The 22,323-nt window shown below is 44.8% G+C and overlaps 1 protein-coding gene across 1 annotated transcript in view; it reads right to left on the reverse strand.

Moving 5' to 3' along the window:
- Positions 1-2,864: 2,864 nt before the first annotated feature.
- LOC122550336 (E3 ubiquitin-protein ligase TRIM7-like) overlaps positions 2,865-22,323 on the reverse strand; it is a 23,632-nt gene continuing 4,173 nt past the window's right edge. The window contains exons 3-6 of the mRNA XM_043691063.1: positions 16,938-17,168; positions 14,878-14,900; positions 11,213-11,346; positions 2,865-4,289 (exon numbers count right to left, since the gene is read on the reverse strand). Of these exons, the coding sequence (XP_043546998.1) occupies positions 3,769-4,289; positions 11,213-11,346; positions 14,878-14,900; positions 16,938-17,168 (909 nt within the window). The 3' untranslated portion in view covers positions 2,865-3,768. The remainder of the gene's footprint in view (positions 4,290-11,212; positions 11,347-14,877; positions 14,901-16,937; positions 17,169-22,323) is intronic.

Below are 22,323 nucleotides of genomic sequence, written 5' to 3' on the forward strand. Positions count from 1 at the left end.
TCAGAGGAATAGATAGAGTAGACAGTCAGAAACCTTATCCCCGGGGTACAACAGAGTGTTACAAGGGGACATAAATTTAAGGTGTAGGGTGGAAGGTATAGGGGAAATGTCAGGGGTAGGTTCTTTACACAGAGAGTGGTGGGGGCATGGAATGCGCTACCTGTGGGAGTGGCAGAGTCAGAATCATTGGTGACCTTTAAGCGGCAATTGGATAGGTACATGGATGGGTGCTTAAGCTAGGTCAAATGTTCGGCACAACATCGTGGGCCGAAGGGCCTGTTCTGTGCTGTATTGTTCTATGTTCTATGTAACAAACCTCAACACCATCGGAATAGCGGAGAAATAATTGATTTCAAATCCTTGCATTTTCTTATGGACATTGACAATTCCCTGATCCCAGCTTTTAAAAAGGATAGAATCTACTGTCTGCCGGAAGAATAGAGGAGCTGAATATTATTTAAATGAAGAAAGACAGCAGGAAGTTACAGGACAGAGGCATCTGGGAGTCTTCATTTGTGAATCACAAAAAACTAGCATCCAAGTTCAGCAGATAATAGGGAAGACAAACAGAATGATGGCCTTTTTTTCAAAGGGAATGGAGTGTACCAGTAGGGAGGTTTTGCTAAAAATACACAAGACACTAATTAGCCCGCGGTTGGACTATTGTGAACAGTTTTGGGGTCCCTATCCAATGAAAGATATCCTGTCATTGGAGGCAGTCCAGAGAAGGTTCACTAAGTTGTTATGGAAGGACTGTGTTATGAGGAGAGGTTGAGTGGTTCAGTTTGTACTCTTTGGAATATAGAAGAATGAGACGTTATTGAAACAAGTAAGATCCTTCGGGAACTTTGTAGGGTAGGTGCAGAAAGGTTGTTTCATCTTGTGGGAGGGCATAATCTCAGACTAAGGGGTTGACATTTAAGAATGAGATGAGGAGGAATTTCCTTCTCTCAGAGTATAATGAATCTATCAAATTCTTTACCGCAGAGGGCTATGAGGTAAAGTCACTATAGTTCCATAGGGTTGTTTTCTCATTAGAGAGAGGGTGACCGGTGGTGGGTTTAACCTGAGGGTCACTACAGAAGGTGGGATCTTCACGATGACCTCAGCCAGTTCAGGGATTGAACCCATTCTGTTGGCATCACTGCACATTGCAAACCAGCCACCCAGACAACTGGGAAATGGACCACGACAGGAAAGCATTGAGCATATGAATCTAAAGCAAACCAATGGATAAGATTAGAGAGTAAAAAGATGAAACTAACGGCTCTACAGCTGACTGTACCTAGCATTTGAAATGAAGCAGATGAACTGAGAGTGCAAACAGAAATGACTAAGTGTGATACAGAAGCCATTACAGATTCATGGCTGCAGGATGATATGAAATGGGACCTGAAATTTGAAGGGTACATTGAGGAATTGTGGGAAAGTTTAAAAAAGAGAAAGGTGGTGAGGTGGCTCTGCTGGTTAATGATGGCACTAACATAACAGAGAGGGATGACCCAAATTCAGGAAATGGAAATAGTTTGGGTGGAAATGAAAAAGGTAAGAAGTTATTTTGTGAGTGTGATGAACAGGCCTCTAACAGTAACCACAGAGTAGGATTTAAGTTTTTTATCGTAATTTGTAGTATAAAGGAAGAAATAATGAGAACTGGTCAGAAAGGCGTCATAATAATCAGAGTTTTCGATTTGCATTTCATCTGGAAAAGTCCGATAAGCAAGAGTAGACTAGATGAAGTAGCCATGATGTGGAGGTGGCGGTGTTGGACTGGAGTAGGCAAAGTCTGAAGCCTAAAGGTTATAGTCCAACAGGTTCATTTAAAAGCGCTGCCCCAAAAGCTTGTGATTTTAAATAAACCTTTTGGACTGTAACCTGGTGTCATGTGTCTTCTGACTTAGATTAAGTACTTCATAACATGTTTCTTGGAGCAGCATGTTTTGGAGTTTATCAGAGGGCAGACTATACCAGACCTCATATTCTGTAATGAGATAGGATTAATTAGTGATCTCAGAATGAAGGTTCCTGTAGGTAGCAGTGATCATAATATGACTGAATTTTACATGAAGTTTGAGAGAGAGAGAAGTGGGTCTAAAACTTCATTATTAAAAAACTGCACTACTGTGCACAGTATTGTTCTCCTTATTTAAGGAAAGACATAATTGTGTTGAAGGCAGTTCAGAGAAAGTTTACTGCATTAACACTTGGAATGGGTTGTGTTCTGAGGAAAGGTTGGGATAGGCAAGGCTGTTGTCTGCTGAGTGAGAGGTGACTTGATTGAAAGATATAAAATCCTGAAGGATATTAACACGGTGGTTTTGGGGGGGGAGAGTGTACAACTAGGAGGTCACCATTTAAAGGTCATTTTTTACAGAGCTGAGATAAGGTGTTTTTCTCTCTGAGAGTCTTTGGAACTCTCTTCCTAAAAAGTTGATGCAAGCAGAAGCCCTGTACATTCTTAACACAGAAATGGGTAGATTCTTGTTAAGTAAGGGGGTGCAAGGTGACGAGCAAAATGTGAATGGAGGTTAGGAAGCAGGCTCAAAAGGCTGAATGGCCAAATCTTGCTGTTGATTTGAATGTTCTTCTGTCCACGTGACTGCACAACAATGTGCCTGACTCCTAACAGCCATCTGGGCAATTCAAGATGTGCAATAAATGCTGTTCTGTAGCTGGCCACAGCCAGTATACTGTGAGGAAGGGTTCCCTGGACTAGGAGACATTGCAAAATAATGAAAAAATAAAAATGCTGTTCTGGCCAGTAACACCCACATCCCGTGAATGGAAATACAAAAAGGTGTGTCACATTTCTACTGTAAGGATTTTTTAATAGCATACTTGCATAACTTTACGTGTTAGTAATATTGGATGTACACACAATAGTGGTGAACTGTAAATAGCATATGTGAGTGTGATTCAAAAGGTTTCAATGCATTATAGGTCAAATATCTAGGCTTCAACATGACCACTATGTTTTACAATACATTGTTGAATCTATTTATACGCCTTGTTGAAAACAACCTCCATTTGCTGCGGAATAATTTGAACTGCATTCGTGATCTTCACTCTAAGTTCATCCAAAAGTGGGTAAACCGTGGCTTTAACCTAGCCCCATAAACAAATAGCCCCCTATGGTCAAGTCGGGCAAATAACTTCCCAAAGGCTCTGTCCGTATATCTCTGCCATCCTTACCCTGTCTGGCCTAAATGTGATCCCAGACGCAAAGCAACGTTTTTGAGTCTTAACTCTACCTCCCTCTTAAATGGCCCAGGTCTGTATAAAATGACAACAAAATGGAGTATCAACTGCAGAGGGTGAAGAAGGCGGTTCATCATCATGGCCTGCTCAATTAGGCAAGGTCAACAAATACTCACTTCCCAAGAATGGATTTTTTTTTAAGAAAAACAATATTCTTAACATTAAGGAAAGGAAACATTAATAAGATTGATGTAAAGAAAATGCTTTCACTTGTGATTGTGACCGCTGGCTGATGTGCCTCACTGAATGTTTCCAACTGTCACTACCTGTTAATGTGAGTGAAATAGCGAATAATTAAATCCTGTAGTGAGTTCAGGGGAAAGCTTGTTTCTTTTGAGAGCGGCAAAGAGGTGAATGGCATGGATGCGTTTCAGGGGAAACTAGATAACTTCAGTGAAAGGGGATGGGAAATAATGAGGTGGGACAGGTCTCATGAAGGGATTAAACAGCACGAGCTGGATGGGCTGATTGGCCTGAGACTGTGCTGTAAAATCCTCTCTAACATCGTGTTTAACACAGTTTTATGGAGGAAATGTAGAAACAAGAGAATGCGGGAAATACAGGCTCCCTAAAAATGGTCCGAAATGTGTATAAGTGCTGGGGAGTGTCCCCCACCTGGTAAAACGACACACAGCCTGACTCATAGTCTAGCTCAACCTGGAACCTGTTGTGCAATGGCTCCTTGATGATATCAGTGTGTAGCCCGTTGTGACTGGCTGTGAGGGTGCCATGATTCAGGTGAATGCACCAAGCTTTGTTGGAGTTGGTCAGATCTGAGCTCTCTCCCTCCCTCGCTATACTCCCGTAGGCGATCCCTATGCCCCAGGCAATGCCTTCAGCCTGCACCACCCAGGAGTGATAACCCGAGGTGAAGCTCTGGCAGCAGAGAATCTGACGGTGGGTCCTGAACCGCTCCGGATTGGACGGGTAAGGCTGTAGGTCGTATCCGAACGTCAGGGAGCGGGCGTCCTCAGAGACGGTCAAGAACCAGTAGGCGGTTTTGGTATCCAGGGTGAGCCGTGCCCATTCACCTAGATAGAGAGAGAAGCAGGGAACTGTTATGATGCTAATCTGTCACCTACAGTGCCAGGTCCTTACCAGAGTGAGGTCTGCAGCACAGCAACATGGAGGTCTGAGCCCAATGTGGTTAGAGCTAGTGTCCGAGAGGGAGGACCCCCAGCATCTACGCTGGTTTACAAGAGCAGGAAGCCTGAAATCTCACAGAGAGTGAGCCAAAGCAGAGGAAACTGAGCCTTTGTTTTAGAATAGAGTAGAATCCCTACAGTGTGGAAACAGGCCATTTGGCCCAACAGAATACACACTAACCCTCTGAAGAGTAACCCACCCGGACCCATTCCTCTACCCTATATTTACCCCTGACTAATGCACCTAGCCTACATATCCCGGAACACTATGGGCAACTTAGCACGGCCAATTCACCTAACCTGCGTACCTTTGGATCGTGGGAGGAAACCAAAGCACCTGGAGGAAACCCGCACAGACACAGGGAGAATGTGCAAACTCCACACTGACAGTCACCTGAGGCTGGAATTGAACCCAGGTCCCTGGTGTTGTGAGGCAGCAGTGTTAACCACTGAGCCACCACATTGCCCTTGCAGGGAGTGCACTTAAGAAAGTCTGTTGAACATTTACCTTCATACCTTTATTTTTCCACTTAATACGAGGAAGGACTGTAATGTTAACTTTTAACTTTATTTATTTATTTTTCTATTTATCACTAACAGCAGTAATGCTTTCCTTTTAAGTTTATTTCTTTGTGCAATTACTTGTATCTGAGTTTTGCACCTTCATACCTTTGTACCTAAGATGGTGCCATATGTGGCAATGTTGTACAGTTTTCACTCCTGTATTGAAGTATATGTGACAATAAAGCTTCAATCAAACCAAATCAAATTTATATACAGCCCCCAATATAGTCACACGTCTCCAAGATGCCTCAAGGGAGCAAATTTAATTTGATACCAAGCCTTACAAAGAGATATCTAGGTCAGGTGACCAAATGACTGGGAAATTCCACAGGTAAAGGGGGGGAGAGAGAGAGAGAGAACGCACAAAGGAGGGTGAGTTAACCTTTCAGGCCGTCCTATTTTCCATCAGAGCATGTTGAACTGTTTCTCCTTGCAGCTGCTGCCTGACCTAGAAATGACGTTGAGGATTATGAGATCGGCCATGATCTCACTGAATGGTGCAGCAGACTCAATGGGCTGAGTGGCCAATTTCTGCTCCGTTGTCTTATTGGGTTTATCCAGCTCTCCGTAAGGATGTCTACACTGGAATCCTCTTGAGTCCAGAACCTTTGACTTCAAGGAGAACGTGACCAAGTGAGCCATATCCGGTGAAGGTGGAACCAGAGCAGGCGTGTGGGCAGAAACTCAATACCAAAGTCGCACACACTCTGGCTCAGCCTCGGGAGATGAGGTAGGCCGCAGGTGAATGAAACTTGTGGTGTTTGCTCCCAATATGTAACTGGAAAGAGCATTCTGCTCACCCTCTCAGTCTGACAAGTCAAAGATTTACCAGATTGAGTCCTGGGATGGCAGTCTGATGTTTGAAGAGAGATTGGATCGGTTAGGACTACATTCGCTGGAGTGAGAAGAATGGGGCAGGATTTCATAAAAACCAATAAAATTCTAACAGGACTAGACACAACAAATGCAGGAAAGATTTTCCCACTGAGTGGGGAATCCAGAACCAGGGATCATAGTTCACACATAGCAATGGGCCATTTAGGATTGAGATGAGCAAAAATGTCTTTCCCCACAGAGTGGGGACCCTGTGGGATACACTACCACAGAAAGTGTTTTTTGCCAAATCAGTGAATTTTTTCAAGAAGGAGTTAGATACAGCTCTTGGGGCTAAAGGATCAAAGGGCATGGGGAGAAAGCAGCAACAGGGAACTGAGTTGGATGATCAACCATGATCTTATTGAATGACAGAGCAGGCTTGAAGGGCCGAATGGTCTACTCCTGCTCCTATTTTCTACCTTTCTACGACATTGGAGGCATTCATTCGAAGAAGGTTACCTCAGAGTACAATGGGACCTTGATCAGTTGGGCCAATGGGCCGAGGAGTGGCAGATGAAGTTTAATTTAGATAAATGTGAGGACTGTACTTTGGAAAGGCAAATCAGGGCAGGACTTATACACTTAATGGTAAGGTCCTGAGGAGCGTTGCTTAACAAAGAGTCCTTGGAGTGCAGGTTCATAGTTCCTTGAAAGTGCAGTCACATGTAGGTAGGACAAAGAAGGTAATTTGGCATGCTTGTCTTTACTGTCAGTGCTGAAAATGTGTTGCTGGAAAAGCGCAACAGGTCAGGCAGCATCCAAGGAGCAGGAGAATTGACGTTTCGGGCATAAGCCCTTCTTCAGGAATCCTGAAGAAGCCCGAAAATTCGATTCTCCTGCTCCTTGGATGCTGCCTGACCTGCTGCGCTTTTCCAGCAACATATTTTCAGCTCTGATCTCCAGCATCTGCAGTCCTCACTTTCTCCTTTACTGTCAGTGCATTGAGTATAGGAGCCTGGAGGTCATATTGTGGGTGTACAGGACATTGGTTAGGTCACTTTTGGAATACTGAGTACAACTCTGATTTCCTTCCTATCGGAAAGATGTTGTGAAACTTGAAAGAGTTCAGAAAAGATTTACAAGGATATTGCCAGAGTTGGAGGATTTGAGTTATAAGGAGAGGCTGAACAGGCTGGGGCTACTCGCATCCAAATCATTTATATAAATGACAAAAAGTAGAGCACCCAGCACTGATCTTTCTGGCACCCCACTGGTCACAGGCCTCCAATCTGAAAAAGGTTCCCTGTGGTAAACTAATGGAGAAAGTGAAGTCACATGGTGTGCAGGATGTTCTACTGGGTGGATAAAGAACTGTTTGAGCAACAGGAGACAGACAGTAGTAGTTGAAGGGAGTTTCTCAAAATGGAGAAAGGTTACCAGTGATGTTCCACAGGGATCAGTGCTGGGGCCACTGTTGTTTGTGATATACATAAATGATCTGGAAGAGGGCACTGATGGTATGATCAGCAAGTTTGCACATGATACGAAGATTGGTGGGGTAGCAGAAAGCATTGGGGACTGTCAAAGAATACAGGAGAATATAGATCGACTGGAAAGTTGGGCGGAGAAGTGGCAGATGGAGTTCAATCCAGGCAAATGTGAGGTGATGCATTTTAGGAAGTCTAATTCTAGAGCGAACTACACTGTAAATGCAAGAGCCTTGGGAAAAGTTGATGGGCAGAGAGATCTGGGAGTTCAGGTCCATTGTACCCTGAAGGTGGCTGCACAGGTGGATAGAGTGGTCAAAAAGGCATATGGTATGCTTGCCTACATTGGACAGGGTATTGAGTGTAAGAGCTGGCAGGTCATGTTAAAATTGTACAAGTCACATTGTTCGGTCACATTTAGAATACTGTGTACAGTTATGGTCGCCACATTACCAAAAGGATGTGGACGCTTTGGAGAGGGTGCAGAGAAGGTTTACAAGGATATTACCTGGGATGGAAGGTGCTAGCTACAAAGAGAGGTTAAGTAGGTTAGGATTATTTTCTTAGAAAAAAGGATATTGATGGGGCACCCGATTGAGATCTACAAAAATCATGAAGGGTATAGACAGGGTAGATAGAGACAAGCTTTATCCCACGATGAGATTTCAATAACGAGAGATCACGCGTTCAAGGTGAGAGGAGAGACGTTTAAGGAGGATACACGCGGTAAGTACTTTACACAGAGGGTGGTAGGTGTCTGGAATGCTTTGCCAGCAGAGGTGTAGAGGCAGGCACGGTAGATTCATTTAAGGTGTGTCTGGACAGATGCTTGAGTAAGTGGGGAGCAGAGTGATACAGATGCTTAGGAATTGACCGACAGGTTTAGACAGTAGATTTAGATTGGCACAGGCTTGGAGGGCCTGCATTAGTTCAAGATGGCAGCTCACCCCCACCTTCTCAAGGGGCAACTAGGGACAGGCAATAAATGCTGGGCCCAGCCAGTGACATCCAAGTCCCATGAGCATAAAAAAAATTACAAACAGATCCTAAGCCAGTAGAGCACTGAAGCTAATGTTGGCTGTTTCAAAGAGTGAATTAGTCCCAGCAAACACTAGAATAGAAGAATGAGTAGACTATTCGGCCCATTGAAAGAGCTCTGTCTTTTAATATGACCATGGCCAAAATTTGGCTTCAGTTCTGCTTTCTCACTTGGGAACTGGTGAATTGTAGGCTCTGGTTCAGTTGGTTTGCACTGTCACCTCCCAGTTTAGAAGGTTGAGGTGGGTTCAAATTCCCCTCTGACACTTGAACACAGAACTAAAGGTCAAAGGTGCAACACCAAGTTGACGATGCTGCTGCTCTGCTTAGATGCTGAACTGAGGCCCCTCTCATGTGGATGTCAAAGACCCTGTGGCACTATTTCAGAGAAATGTTCTCCCTGGTGTCCTGGATAACATTTATCCCTCAATCAGCATCTCAGGAAATGGGTTATTTACTTGTTAACACATTGCTACCTGTGGGATCTTGCTGTGTACCAAGTGCCTGTTACATGTCCTCGGCTGATCCCGAGGATGGCAGGACTGTTCTGGGGGAGAGGTTGGTTTGGCTGGGCCTGTATTCACTCGGGTTTAGAATGATGAGCGGGAGATCTGATTGAAACGTACACAGTTCTAACAGGCCTGGACAGACTTGCTGCAGGAAGGATGTTACCCCTGGGTGGGACAGTCTAGAATCAGGGGACACAGTCTCAGGATACAGGGTGGACAATTTAGGACTGAGATGAGGAAAGATTTCTTCACTCAGAGTGTGGCTGACTACGGAGGCCTAGTCACTGAGTATATTCCGGAAAGTGATTGATTCATTTGTAGACTTTAAAGGAAAGAATGTCCATGAGGAGAAGGCAGGAATACAGCACTGAGGCAGAGGATCAGCCATAATCGCACAGAATGGCAGAGCAGGGCTGAATGGCCTACTCCTGCTCTGAGATCTATGTTACATTACAACAGTGATCACGGGCAGGACTTCACACTGCACTAAAGTGACCCTCCCTGCCCCAAACTGACTGACTGACTGACTGAGTGGGAGTAAAGCCCTGGAGATGTGAGGGGTGGTGTTAACAGGCCGGGGATGGGGGAATGGGTCAGACTTCTCCCACAGGAGGTCTCGGCCATGAGAGATTGTCCGGTAGCAGCGATGGGTGCTGCTGGGAATCTGGGCATCTACGCAAAGGTGAACAATGGAGGCCGGAGTGAGACATATCCCCAGCTTTTAGAGATTGAAGAGATCAAGCCCTCCCTCAAAAGAACAGCCACCCTCAAGAGGCGGTGGAAACTAAATATTTTTAAGCCGAGGTAGATAGATTCATGAGAGGCCATTCAATAAGATCTGATTACTCTTTTTTTCAGTCTTTCAACCCTCCTCCCTTTGCTTATCAAGAATTTACTACCTTTGCCTTGAGGTAGGACTCTATTTCCTCTACTTTTCGGACATGTATTCTCCTCATCTCTGTCCTAAATGGGCGAAGCCTTATTCTGAAAGCGTGACCCTCATCCTAAAGGGAGGTCAGGTGGGGAGATGGAAAACAGTGGCTCAGGGGTTAGCACTGCTGCCTCACAGTGCCAGGATTCCCAGGCTTGATTCCACTCTTGGGTGACAGTCTGTGTGAAGTTTGCACATTCTCCCCGTGTCTGCGTGGGTTTACCTCTGGGTGCGCCAGTTTCCTCCCACAATCCAAAGATGTGTAGGTCAGATGAATTGGCCACGCTAAATTGCCCAATGTATTCATGGATAAATGTGAGGTGCTGCATTTTGTGAAAGCAAATCTTAGCAGGACTTATACACTTAATGGTAAGATCCTCAGGAGTGTTGCTGAATAAAGAGACCTTGGAGTGCAGGTTCATAGCTCCTTGAAAGTGGAGTCGCAGGTAGATAGGATAGTGAAGAAGGCGTTTGGTATGCTTTCCTTTATTGGTCAGAGTATTGAGTTCAGGAGTTGGGAAGGTCATGTTGCTGTACAGGACATTGGTTAGGCCACTGTTGGAATATTGTGTGCAATTCTGGTCTCTTTCCTGTCGGAAAGATATTTTGAAACTTGAAAGTGTTCAGAAAAGATCTACAAGGATGTTGCCAGAGTTGGAGGGTTTGAGCTATAAGGAGAGGTTGAATAGGCTAGGGCTGTTTTCCCTGCAGCATCGGAGGCTGAGGGGTGACCTTATAGAAGTTTATAAAAACATGAGGGGCATGAATAGGATAAATAGACAAAGTCTCTTTCCTGAGATGGAGGAGTCTAGAACTAGAGGGCATAGGTTGAGGGTGAGAGGGGAAAGATATAAAAGAGACCTAAGGGGCAATTATTTTATGCAGAGAGTGGCACGTGTATGGAATGAGCTGCCAAAGGAAGTGGTGGAGGCTGGTACAATTGCAACATTTAAAAGGCATCTGGATGGGTATATGAATAGGAAGGGTTTGGAGGGATATGGGCCGGGTGCTGGCAGGTAGGACTAGATTGAGTTGGGATATCTGGTCGGCCTGGACGGGTTGGACCAAAGGGTACATCCCTATGACTCTCTGACTCTATTGCATCACCCTCCAGACTTGTGCCTTGTAGATGGTGGACAGACTTTGGGGAGTCAGGAGGTGAGTTACTCACTGCAGTATTCCCAACCTCTGACCTGCTCTTGTAGCCACTGTGTTTATTGGTGAGCTTCTGGTCAATGGTAACCCCAGGATGTTGATAGTGAGGGATTCAGTGAAAATAACACCATTGAATGTCGAGGGGCAGTCTGTCTATGTTGACAAATCTGTATCTATCTCTGTCTGACTGGCTGTCTCCATTTATATTTCAGCCTCTGCTAGGGTCTACCTCCTTTCTTCCACTGTTCAAGGACTCTGCCCAGATGTTAACAAGTTGTTAACAATTTATCAATTGCTTCAATTTCTTACCTATCATGTTCAGTATGATCGAGTAATATGCCATCGATTTATCGATCAGCACCTTGACTTGTTCAGATATAGAACGGATGTTCAACATATCCCTCTGATTGATTAGTGGTTTTTGGTTCTGAAGCTCTCTTGCCCTAGGATGGAAGAGGAAACATTGTCTTTGCTTCAGACAAGAACAATGTGCTCTTACACAGCAGCTTTCATACCGGTTTGAGGTGTTTCGCGAAAATACGGTCAGCATCAATTTGGTAGCGCGCTATGTTTTTGGAAACATAGTGATGGACTGCAACAAAATCAGAAGTTACTGGAAAAGCTCAGCAGGTTCAGGTCACCGAAAGGTTAACTCTGATCTCTCTTCACAGCTGAGCTTTTCCAGCAGCTTCTGTTTTTGTTTCTGATTTACAGCATTCGCGGGTCTTCTGGCTTTTATTTAGTGATAGATTACAAATGTCACTTGTCCCTCTGTATCTGTGAAAGCTCCTTCAAAACACATTCACCCCATCACACTGCTCTGAGCTCCAGAGCCCCGCACACATTCCCATTTCTCTTTGGAAGCGATGATCAACTTCACTTCCATGACCTTTGCAAGCAAGGAATTTGAAATTAAGAGATGATCTGATTGAATTTTTTTTTTATCCACTCATGGGACTTGGGCTTTGCTGGCTGCATTTATTGCCCATCCTTAGTTGTCCATGAGAAGGTGGTGGTGAGCTAAATAATGTACTTTGATTCATTTGTAGGATGTGGGCATCCCTGGCAAGACTGGCATTTACCGCCCATCCTTAACAAGATAGTGCCGAGCCATTGAATTGAACCACGACAGTCCTTCTGATGTGGGTACAGCCATAGAGCTTTCAGGTCACAGTTTTGTCATAGTGACAGTGAAGGAAGAGCAAGACAGAAATTCCAGTTCAGTTCCAACTGAGAAAGAAAACCTACATCCTCACCAATCTACAGGCACTTGTCTCCATGGAAATATGGTGGGAGTGATGCCACACCGTTGATATGGAGGCTCCAGTCCCATCTTCCACTTGAGGATGGACTTTGAACAGATCCAGCAACTCAAAACTCAGCCTCCAGGAGGCACTGTGGGCCGCCAGCAGCAACAGGATTGTACTTGAATGCAATCTGTAACCTCAGAGCCTGGCCTTTCCCACACGTTATTACCATCGAGATGGGATATTAATCATGGCTCAGTGAAGAGGGCAAGAAAACGCTCGAAGCAACACCTCAGACGTTGGACTACAGGTAGGCCACTCAGTCCATCAAATCTATCAATGATCTGATGACCCTCCACTCCCTTTCCTGTTTTCTTTCTCTCCATAACCCTTCCTAATTAAAAATCTGGCCGTCTCAGTCTTGATTATACTCAACAACCCAGCCTTCACATCTCTGTCTTAAATGGCGTACCTAGAAATGAGGTATCAACCTAGTGAAGCTACCAAACAGGTCTCCTTGCGTGCCAAACAGCTTATGTAGCAAGTGATAGACAGAACTAAGCGATCTCACAGTCAATGGGTCAGATCTAAGCTCTAAAGTCTTGCCACAAAGAGTCATAGGGATGTACAGCACGGAAACAGACCCTTCGGTCCAACCCGTCCATGCCAGCCAGATATCCCAACCCAATCTACTTCCACCTGCCTGCACCCGGCCTATATCCCTCCAAACCCTTCCTATCCATATACCCATCCAAATGCCTTTTAAATGTTGCAATTGTACCAGCCTCCACCACTTCCTCTGGCAGCTCATTCCATACACGTACTACCCTCTGCGTAAAAATGTTGTCCCTTAGGTTCCGTTTATATCTTTCCCCTCTCACCCTAAATGTATGCCCTCTAGTTCTAGACTCCCTCAACCCACAGAAAAGACTTTGTCTATTTATCCTATCCGTGCCCCTCATGATTTTATAAACCTCTATAAGGTCACCCCTCAGCCTCCGATTCTCCAGGGAAAACAACCCCAGCCTATTCAGCCTCTCCCTATAGCTCAAATCCTCCAACCTTGGCAACATCCTTGTAAATCTTTTCTGAACCCTTTCAAGTTTCACAACATCCTTCCAATAGGAAGGAGACCAGAACAGCACGCAATATTCCAACAACTTTCCCAAAATGCAGCACCTCACATTTATCTAAATTAAACTCCATCTGCCACTTCTCAGCTCATTGGCCCATCTGATCAAGGTCCCGTTGTAATCTGAGGTAACCCTCTTTGCTGTCCACTACACCTCCAATTTTGGTGTCATCAGCAAACCTACTAACTATACCTCTTATGCTCACATCCAAATCATTTATATAAATGATGAAAAGTAGTGGACACAGCGCCGATCCATGTGGTATCCCACTGGTCATAGGCCTCCAGTCTGAAAAACAACCCTCCACCACCACCCTCTGTCTTTTACCTTTGAGCCAGTTCTGTATCCAAATGGCTAGTTCTCCCTGTATTCCATGAGCTCTAACCTTGCCTACCAGTCTCCCATGGGGAATCTTGTCGAATGCCTTACTGAAGTCCATATAGATCATATCTACTGCTCTGCCCTCATCAATCCTCTTTGTTACTTCTTCAAAAAACCCAATCAAGATTTTTCCAGTCGTGAATGGTGGTGGACAATTACACAACTCACTGAGGAGGAGGCTCCACAAATATCCCCCTCCTCAATGATGGAACGGCCCAGCACTTCGGAGCAAAAGATAAGGCTGAAGCTTTCCCAGCAACCTTCACCCAGAAGTGCTGAGGGGATGGTCCATCTCGGCCTCCCCCAGTGGTCCCCAGCATCACAGGTCCCAGTCTTCAGCCAATTCCATTCACTCCACATGATATCAAGGAATGGTTGGAGACACTGGATACTGCAAAGGCTATGGCCCCTGACAACATTCCGGCAATAGTACTGAAGACGTGTGCTCCAGAACTTGCTGCTCCCCTAACCAAGCTGTTCCAGTACAGTTATACATTGTTATCCACTCGGTAATGTGAATAATTGCCCAGGTATGTCCTGTGCAGAAAAAGCAGGACAAATCCAACCCAGCCAATTACCACGCCAACAGTCCACTCTCGATCATCAGTAAAGTGATGGAATGTGTCATCAACAGTGCTATCAAGCAGCACCTGCAGTGACACCCATTGAGGATAGGGTTATTTATACAGCCTCCTCCTGTTAGTTATTTAATTGTCCACCACTATTAATAATAGTGGCTGGCCATACCATTGGTTGTGGGATCACTTAACCTTGACTATTTCAGACTGCTTCCATTGTTAATTCTGTTTGATGGCCCCACCAGGTTGAGACCACATCTTCAGGGATGCCTGGTGCTGCTCTTTGCATACCCTCTTGCAATCTTATTGAACCAGGGTTGATCCTCTGGTGTGATGGTAATAGTTGAATGGGGTCTAAGCTGGGCCATGAGGTTACAGATTGTGCTGGAGTACAATTCTGCTGCTGTTGATGGCCCACAGCGCTTCATGGATGCCCAGAGTTAAGTTGCTAGATCTGTTTGAAGTCTATCCCATTTAGCATGGGGATTGTGCCACACAACAAGGGTATTCTCAATGTGAAGGCAGAACCATATCTTCATGAGGACTGTTCAGGGACCTTAGCAACTATTCCAATATTCCAGGGCACAGTCCTGAGCTGTAAGTCAGTACTAACTGTTCAACTAAATGAAACTTACTTTGAAAGGAGCTGTTTAGATTTCTGTAGGGGAGAAATAAAAATAAGTTAGAGCATTAAGTTAACACACCGAAATAAAAGAACATTAGTCTCATATTAGAGTGTTGTCTCCCAGAGTAAGTGGTGGACGTGTTTGTCAAAGTTTCTTTATCATCATTCACAGAATGTGAGTTCTGCTGTCAAACAGTTTTTGCTCATCCCATGTCTCAGTGTCTCAGTGGTTAGCACTGCTACCTCACAACACCAGGGTCCCAGGTTCGATTCCAGCCTCGGGTGACTGTCCGTGTGGAGTTGCACATTCTCCCCGTGTCTGTGTGGGTTTCCTCCGGGTGCTCTGGTTCCCTCTCACAGTCCAAAGATGTGCAGGTAGGGTGCATTAGCCATGCTGAATTGGCTATAGTGCTCAGGGTTGTGTGGGGTAAGTACGAAATGCAAGGTTACAAGGGTCGGGGTGTGGGAGTGGAATACCCTTCAGAGGGTCAGTCAGACTTGACATGCTGAATGGCCTCTCCCCACACTGTTTGGGATTCTATGATTCTCTGGGGCAGTTAAGGCTCAACCTTTGGGTTGGAGTTACATATATATGTACATACGCCAGACCGGGCAGATTTCCTCCCGAGAGGGACACTCTGGTGGCACCAGTGGTTTTTTTTCGTCATTGTCCACAAATATAATACAGGCCTCAATGTGTGACCATGGCAACATCAGGGCCTGCCCATTAACATAAAAAATGAAGTTTTTATGGTCACATTAAGTTTGTGAGCTGATAAGTAAGTGTAGCCTGCAGAGCTGTAATATACCAGTGGGTTACAAATGTGAAGTCGACACTATGTATAATATCCAGGTCAAAGCAGGCTAAAGTTTTATGTCGACGTTATCCATTTAAGCTAGACATTTTATTCCTTATTTTTAAATGAATCTTGGGTTTTGCATCTAATTACATACCGAAATCTAACAGCTGTTCAGAAAGCAGAATTGGTTAGAATGTATGAATTTTTCTGCAGCAAACTGAGATGCAAAAGCCAGAGAAACAAAGCAGCTATAGTGTTGCCTCTGGTGAGCCTCTGCCTCAGCTATAGTGATTACACTGTGACATGTTTACATAGCCAGTTCCCATTATAAATTTAGATAAAGTAATCCACAATGGGAATTTAAAAATATTGATGCACAAATGTCAGTAAAATCAAGTTCAGATTTTGTATGCAGAAAATACTTTAGTTTTTTTTTTAAAACCAATTCATGGGATTTCATTGGCTAGGCTAACATTTATCCCAATGATGTGGAGATGCCAGTGTTAGACTGGGGTGTACAAAGTTAAAAATCACACAACACCAGGTTATAGTCCAACAGGTTTAATTGGAAGCGCTAGCTTTTGGAGCGCTGCTCCTTCATCAGGTGGTTGTGAGATATTTGATGAAGGAGCAGCGCTCCGAAATCTAGTGCTTCCAATTAAACCTGTTGGACTATAACCTGGTAATGTGTGACTTTTAAATTTATTCCAATAACATTCAGTTGACTTGAAAACAAAAAAATGCTGGTGATCACAGCGGGTCAGGTAGCTTCTGTGGAGAGAGGGCAAAATAACATTTTGAGTGCAGATGACACTTCAATAGTTAGTAGGCCTCCCGTGGTATTACATTTGGCAGACAAGCCAAGTCTAATTTTCAGGTACCGATATTACAGGATAGAGTGAGCTATTCAGTTCTTATTTTGAGGTCATTTTTGCCCTCAATGTATACATCTGCATGACAAACTCCAGTGGTCACATGGCCTCAAACATCTTGCCTTGCTGTAATTACCACATCCAACCAGTGGTGGCAGTAAAGTGCCCCCACTGAGAGGAGGACACCTTTACAAAGATGGTTTCCATTCTAAATATGGTCCTGGCAGTAGTACAGAGGGACCCCAATTATCCGGCGATCGATTAACCAAATTTCGGATTATCCGAACAAGATTGCAAAGTCCTGATCCTTGGCTAACTGTGCTATCAGACATTCGATGAACGGAACAAAATACTCCCTGCCCGTGTCCTTCGGATAATCAAGGTTCCTCTGCAGTTACCTGGAAAAATGACAGACGATCGCCTTGTGTCAGACTCTGGGCCTCATCATCTATCAATTTGATCAAATCCATCTTCTCATTTAATGTTTTAGAACAGTAGCTGCTCTGAGCCGTCAGTCGGATTCCTTCCTCGTCAATCATTTTCAGCACATTCTCTTCATCCTCCTCCAGGTTCTTCCTCCACTCGGAGAACTTCTTTGATATGTTTCCTTGCAGCCGATTGATCTGCATCTGAAATTTCAATTCATGATCAGATTGTTAGATCTAATTCAAAGGTTGTCAGAGGTCGATGGAGAAAAACTGTTACCTGGTTGGGTGGGGGACATCCGAATCATGAGCGGGGGTGAGGGTGAGCATTAAAGTTAGAGCTAGATCCTTCAGGGGTGAGATCAGGAAGCAGTGCTTCGTGCAAAGAGTAGGGAAAATTAGGTCTACTCATCTCCAAAACTCTTTTAGATGTTGGAGTACTCTTGTGAGAAAGATCACTAGCCTAAAATATAGTCACTCTTTTTCTCTCCTCAGAAATTGCCTGACATATTGGAAATTTCCAGCTATTTCTATTTTTATTTCAGTTTTCTAGCATCTACAATGTTTTTAGCTAGGTTCGAACCCCAGCATGGTGACCGGGGGACTTTAAATTCCATAACTTAATGGAATCACTTGCTGGACTTAGTAATAATGATCTTGGAGCTACTGAATTGTGGTAACAACCCATCTGAAATAAAAATGTCATTTAAGAAGGGGAATTTCTGCCCTTACCCGGTCTGACCTACAGTCGGGCCCAAATTCACAGCAAAATGGCTGACTCTGAACTACCGTGGCTGAGCGATTGCTCAGGGTTAGCTCAGTTGCTGGGCAGCTAGTTTGCGACACAGGATTCCCACACCAGCTGAGGTTACCATGAAGGTCACTCCTTCTCAACCTCTTCCCTCGCCCGAGGTGTGTTGACCCTCAGGTTAACCCAGCACCAGTTGTCTCTCTCCAATGAGAGTGTGTAGCCCTATAGGGACATGGGTAAACACGGACTCTGGGGCTCTGCTTATCACCATGTTCTTAATTAGGGCAATACATTCTGACCTGGCCAGAGATGCCACCTTCTGTGGAAAAGCCAAAAGAAAACAGATGTGAGATGAGCACTCAACGCCACAGGTGACTCAACACTGTCAGTCTACTGTGATAAAGCATGGAGCTAGAAAAGCACAGCAGGTCAAGGCAGCATCCGAGGAGCAGAAGAGTCAACGTTTCGGGCATAAGCCCTTCATCAGGAATGTGGGGATGGAAGGGGGGGCTAAGAGATAAGTAGGAGGGTGGATCTGTTTTGGGACCATTGTTGTTTGTCATTTTCATAAATGACTTAGACGGAGGCATAGGTGGATGGATTAGTAAATTTGCAGATGACACTAAAGTCGGTGGAGTAGTGGATAGTGTGGAAGAATGTTACGGGTTGCAGGGGGACTTGATAAACTGCAGAATTGGGCTGAGTTGTGGCAAATGGAGTTCAATACAGCTAAATGTGAGGTGATGTACTTTGGGAAGAATAACAGGAAGGCAGAGTACTGGGTCAATGGAAAGATTCTTGGTAGTGTGTATATGCAGAGGGATCTTGGAGTCCATGTGCATAGATCCCTGAAAGTTGCCACCCAGGTTTTTATTAGATTAGATTAGATTACCCACAGTGTGGAAACAGTCCCTTCGGCCCAACAAGTCCACACCAACCCGCTGAAGCGCACCCACTCAGACCCAATCCCCTAAGTTTACCCCTGTACCTAACACTACGGGCAATTTAGTATGGCCAATTCACCTAACCTGCACATTTTTGGATTTGGGAGGAAACCAGAGTACCCAGCGGAAACCCACGCGGACACGGGGAGAATGTACAAACTCCACACAGTCAGTTGCCTGAGGCGCCTGAGGTGGATAGTGCTGTTAAGAAGACATATGGTGTGTTAGGTTTCATTTGTAGAGGGATAGAGTTCCGGAGCCGCAATATCATGCTGCATGTATACAAAACACTGGTACAGCCGCACTTGGAATATTGTGTACAGTTCTGGTCCCCATATTTCAGGAAGGATGTGGAAGCATTGGAAAAGGTGCAGAGGAGATTTACCAGGATGTTGCCTGGTCTGGAGGGAAGGTCTTATGAGGAAAGGCTGAGAGACTTGGGCCTGTTTTCATTGGAAAGAAGGAGGCTAAGGGGGAGGGGTTGATAGAGACATACAAGATGATCAGAAGATTAGATAGGATAGACAGTGAAAGTCTTTTTCCTAGATTGATGACGTCAGTGTGTACGAGGGGGCATAACTACAAATTGAGGGGTGATAGATTTAAGACAGATGTCAGAGGCAGGTTCTTTACACAGAGAGTGGTAAGGGCGTGGAATGCCCTACCTGCCAATGTAGTTAACTCAGCCACATTAGGGAGATTTAAACAATCCTTAGATAAGCACATGGATGATGATGGGATAGTGTAGGGGGATGAGCTGAGAATAGTTCACAGGTCAGCGCATCATCGAGGGCCAAAGGGCCTGTTCTGCGCTGTATTGTTCTATGTTCTAAACATGGAAAGATGTGGTAAATAAGAGTCAGAGTTGAGAGTGTGGTGCTGGAAAAGCACAGCAGGTCAGGCAACATCCAAGGAGCAGGGGAATCAACATTTTGGGCATCAGCCCTTAATCAGGAATGCCCGAAACGTCGACTTTCCTGCTCCTCGGGTGCTACCTAACCTGCTGTGCTTTTCCAGCACTACACTCTCAACTCTGACTCTCCAGCATCTGCAGTCCTCACCTTCTCCTCCTCCGTAAATAAGAGTAGACAAGGTAAGAGAGGGAAATAGTAATATGGGAAATGAGGATCAGATAATGGCGGGAAGAGTCAGAGAGGAGACAGAATCAAGACTAGAGCTTACAAAGTTCAAACTAAAGGTTCTGTATCTGAGTGTGTTTAGCATTTTTAACAAAGTAAGTGAATAGTATTAATTGAAGTGAATAACTACCACCTGATGGCCATGACTGGGACATGGATGAAAGATTGGCATCTGAATATTGATGGGTATTTGGATTTTAAGAAGAATAGGAAGCTCGGTAAAGACAGAGAAACGTGAATGAAGGATACTTTTTAGTGATGGTTAAAGATGGCCTTGATTCAGGAAATCAAAATGTAGGATCAGTTTGGATAGATATGAAGAATATTCTGGGAATGAATTTAAGGCATGGCAATAATTACAGAGACTTTAACCTACAAAGAAACTGGAAAGATCTGGATGGCAGAATTACTCTGGGTAAGGATTTGTTTTTATTCATTTGTGGGACATGGGCATTGCTGGCTGGGCCCAGCATTTATTACCCATCCCTAGTTGCCCCATTGAGAAGATAGGGGTGAGCTGCCTTCTTGAACCGCTGCAATCCATGTGCTATAGGGTAGACCAACAACGTCCTTAGGATTTTGGCCCAGCAACAGTGAAGGAATGATAATATATTTCCAGGTCAGGATGGTGAGTAGCCTGGAGGTGAACTTGCAGAGGGTGGTGTTCCTGTGTATCTGCTGCCCTTGTCCTTCAAAGTGTAAGTGGACATTGGCTTGGAAGGTGCTGTCTGATGATCTTTGGTGAATTTCTGCAGTGCATCCTATAGACAGTACACACTGCTGCTACTGAGCATCGGAAATGGATGTTTATGGATGTAGTGCATCAATCAATCAATTAATCAAACAATAAAGTGAGCTGCTTTGTCCTGGATGGCGTTAAGCTTCTTGAGTGTTGTTGGGGCTGCCCCCATCCAGGCAAGTGGGGAGGATTCCATCACACTCCTGACTTGGGTCTTGTAGATGGTGGACGGGTTTTTGGGAATCAGGAGGTGAGTTTATGTTTATGTGGTGAGTCCAGTTGAGTCTCTGGACAATGGATGATGATAGTGAGAGATTCAGAGACAGTAATGCCATTGATTGTCAAAGGGCAGTGGTTAGATTATCTCTTACTGGAGATGGTCACTGTCTGGAATTTGTGTGGAACGAAAGGATACAGAAAAAAATTAGCAGGGATTTTTAGCTGGGACTGGAGGGTTTAATTAGATTCCCTACAGTGTGGAAACAGGCCCTTCAGCCCAGCAAGTCCACACCGACCCTCCGAACAGTAACCCATCCAGAAGGATACAGAAAAAAATTAGCAGGGATTTTTAGCTGGGACTGGAGGGTGTGGAAACAGGCCCTTCAGCCCAGCAAGTCCACACCGACCCTCCGAACAGTAACCCATCCAGACTCATTTCCCCCTGACTAATGCACCTAACACTATGGGCAATTTAGCATGGCCAATTCACCTGAGCTGCACAATTTTTGGAATGTGGAAGGAAACCCATGCAGACACTGGGAGAATGTGCAAACTCCACACAGACAGTCGCCTGAGGCTGGAATCGAACCCAGGCCCCTGGTGCTGAGAGGCAGCAGTGCTAACCACTGAGCCACCATGCCGCCCACATTTGAGATGTAAGGAGAGGCCGGATAGGTTGGAACTTTTCTTCCTGGAGCGTTGGATACTATGAGGTGACCTCATAGAGGTTTACAAAATCGCGAGGGGCATAGATAAGGTGAATAGTCAAGGTCTTTTTCCAACGGCACAGAAGCCCAAAACTAAAAGGCAAAGATTTAAGGTGAGAGGGGAAAGATGTATGAGGGACCCAAGGAGGCAATGTGGAGCTGCCTGAGGAAGTGGTAAAACTGGGTACAATTACAACAGTTAAAATTCATTTGGACAGGCACGTGAATAGGAAAGGTTTAGAGAGATATGGGCCAAACACAAGCAAATGGGACTTGTTCAGTTCAGGATGAGCTGGACCGAACCGTCTGCTTCTGTGCAATACGACACCTAGACTCTCTGATTCTATGAATGTCACTTGCCACTTGTTGGCCCAAGGCTGGATGTTGTTGCTTTGAACATGGACTGCTTGAGTATCTGAGGAGTTGTAAATGGTGCTGAACATTGTGCAATTATCGATGAACATCCCCACTTCTACTCTCCTAAGATTCCCTGAAGGTATTTAATTGGTGCCACATTAAAAGTTAAGCAGGAAATAAAAGCTCATGGTGTAGGGTGTAACATATTAGCTGGCTGGCAGAGAAGTGAAATGAGTGAGAGGTATTTGTGTGTGTGTGTTCATATGTAACAACATGTAAGTGTGCAGGCATGTGTGCATTTGTGTGCATGTGAATGTGAGTGCGTCTGCACGATTATTTGTGTGTGTGAATGTATATGTGCAAGTGTTTCTGTCTTTGTATGTGTGTCTGTGTGTCTGTCTATGTGTGAGAGTGGATCTGTGTGTGTGTGTCTGTGTGTGTGTCTATGTGTGACAGTGCATCTGTGTGTGTGTGTCTATGTGTGAGATGTGGCTGTGTGTGTG

The sequence above is a fragment of the Chiloscyllium plagiosum genome, chromosome 5, assembly GCF_004010195.1.
Source record: "Chiloscyllium plagiosum isolate BGI_BamShark_2017 chromosome 5, ASM401019v2, whole genome shotgun sequence".
NCBI lineage: Eukaryota > Metazoa > Chordata > Chondrichthyes > Orectolobiformes > Hemiscylliidae > Chiloscyllium > Chiloscyllium plagiosum.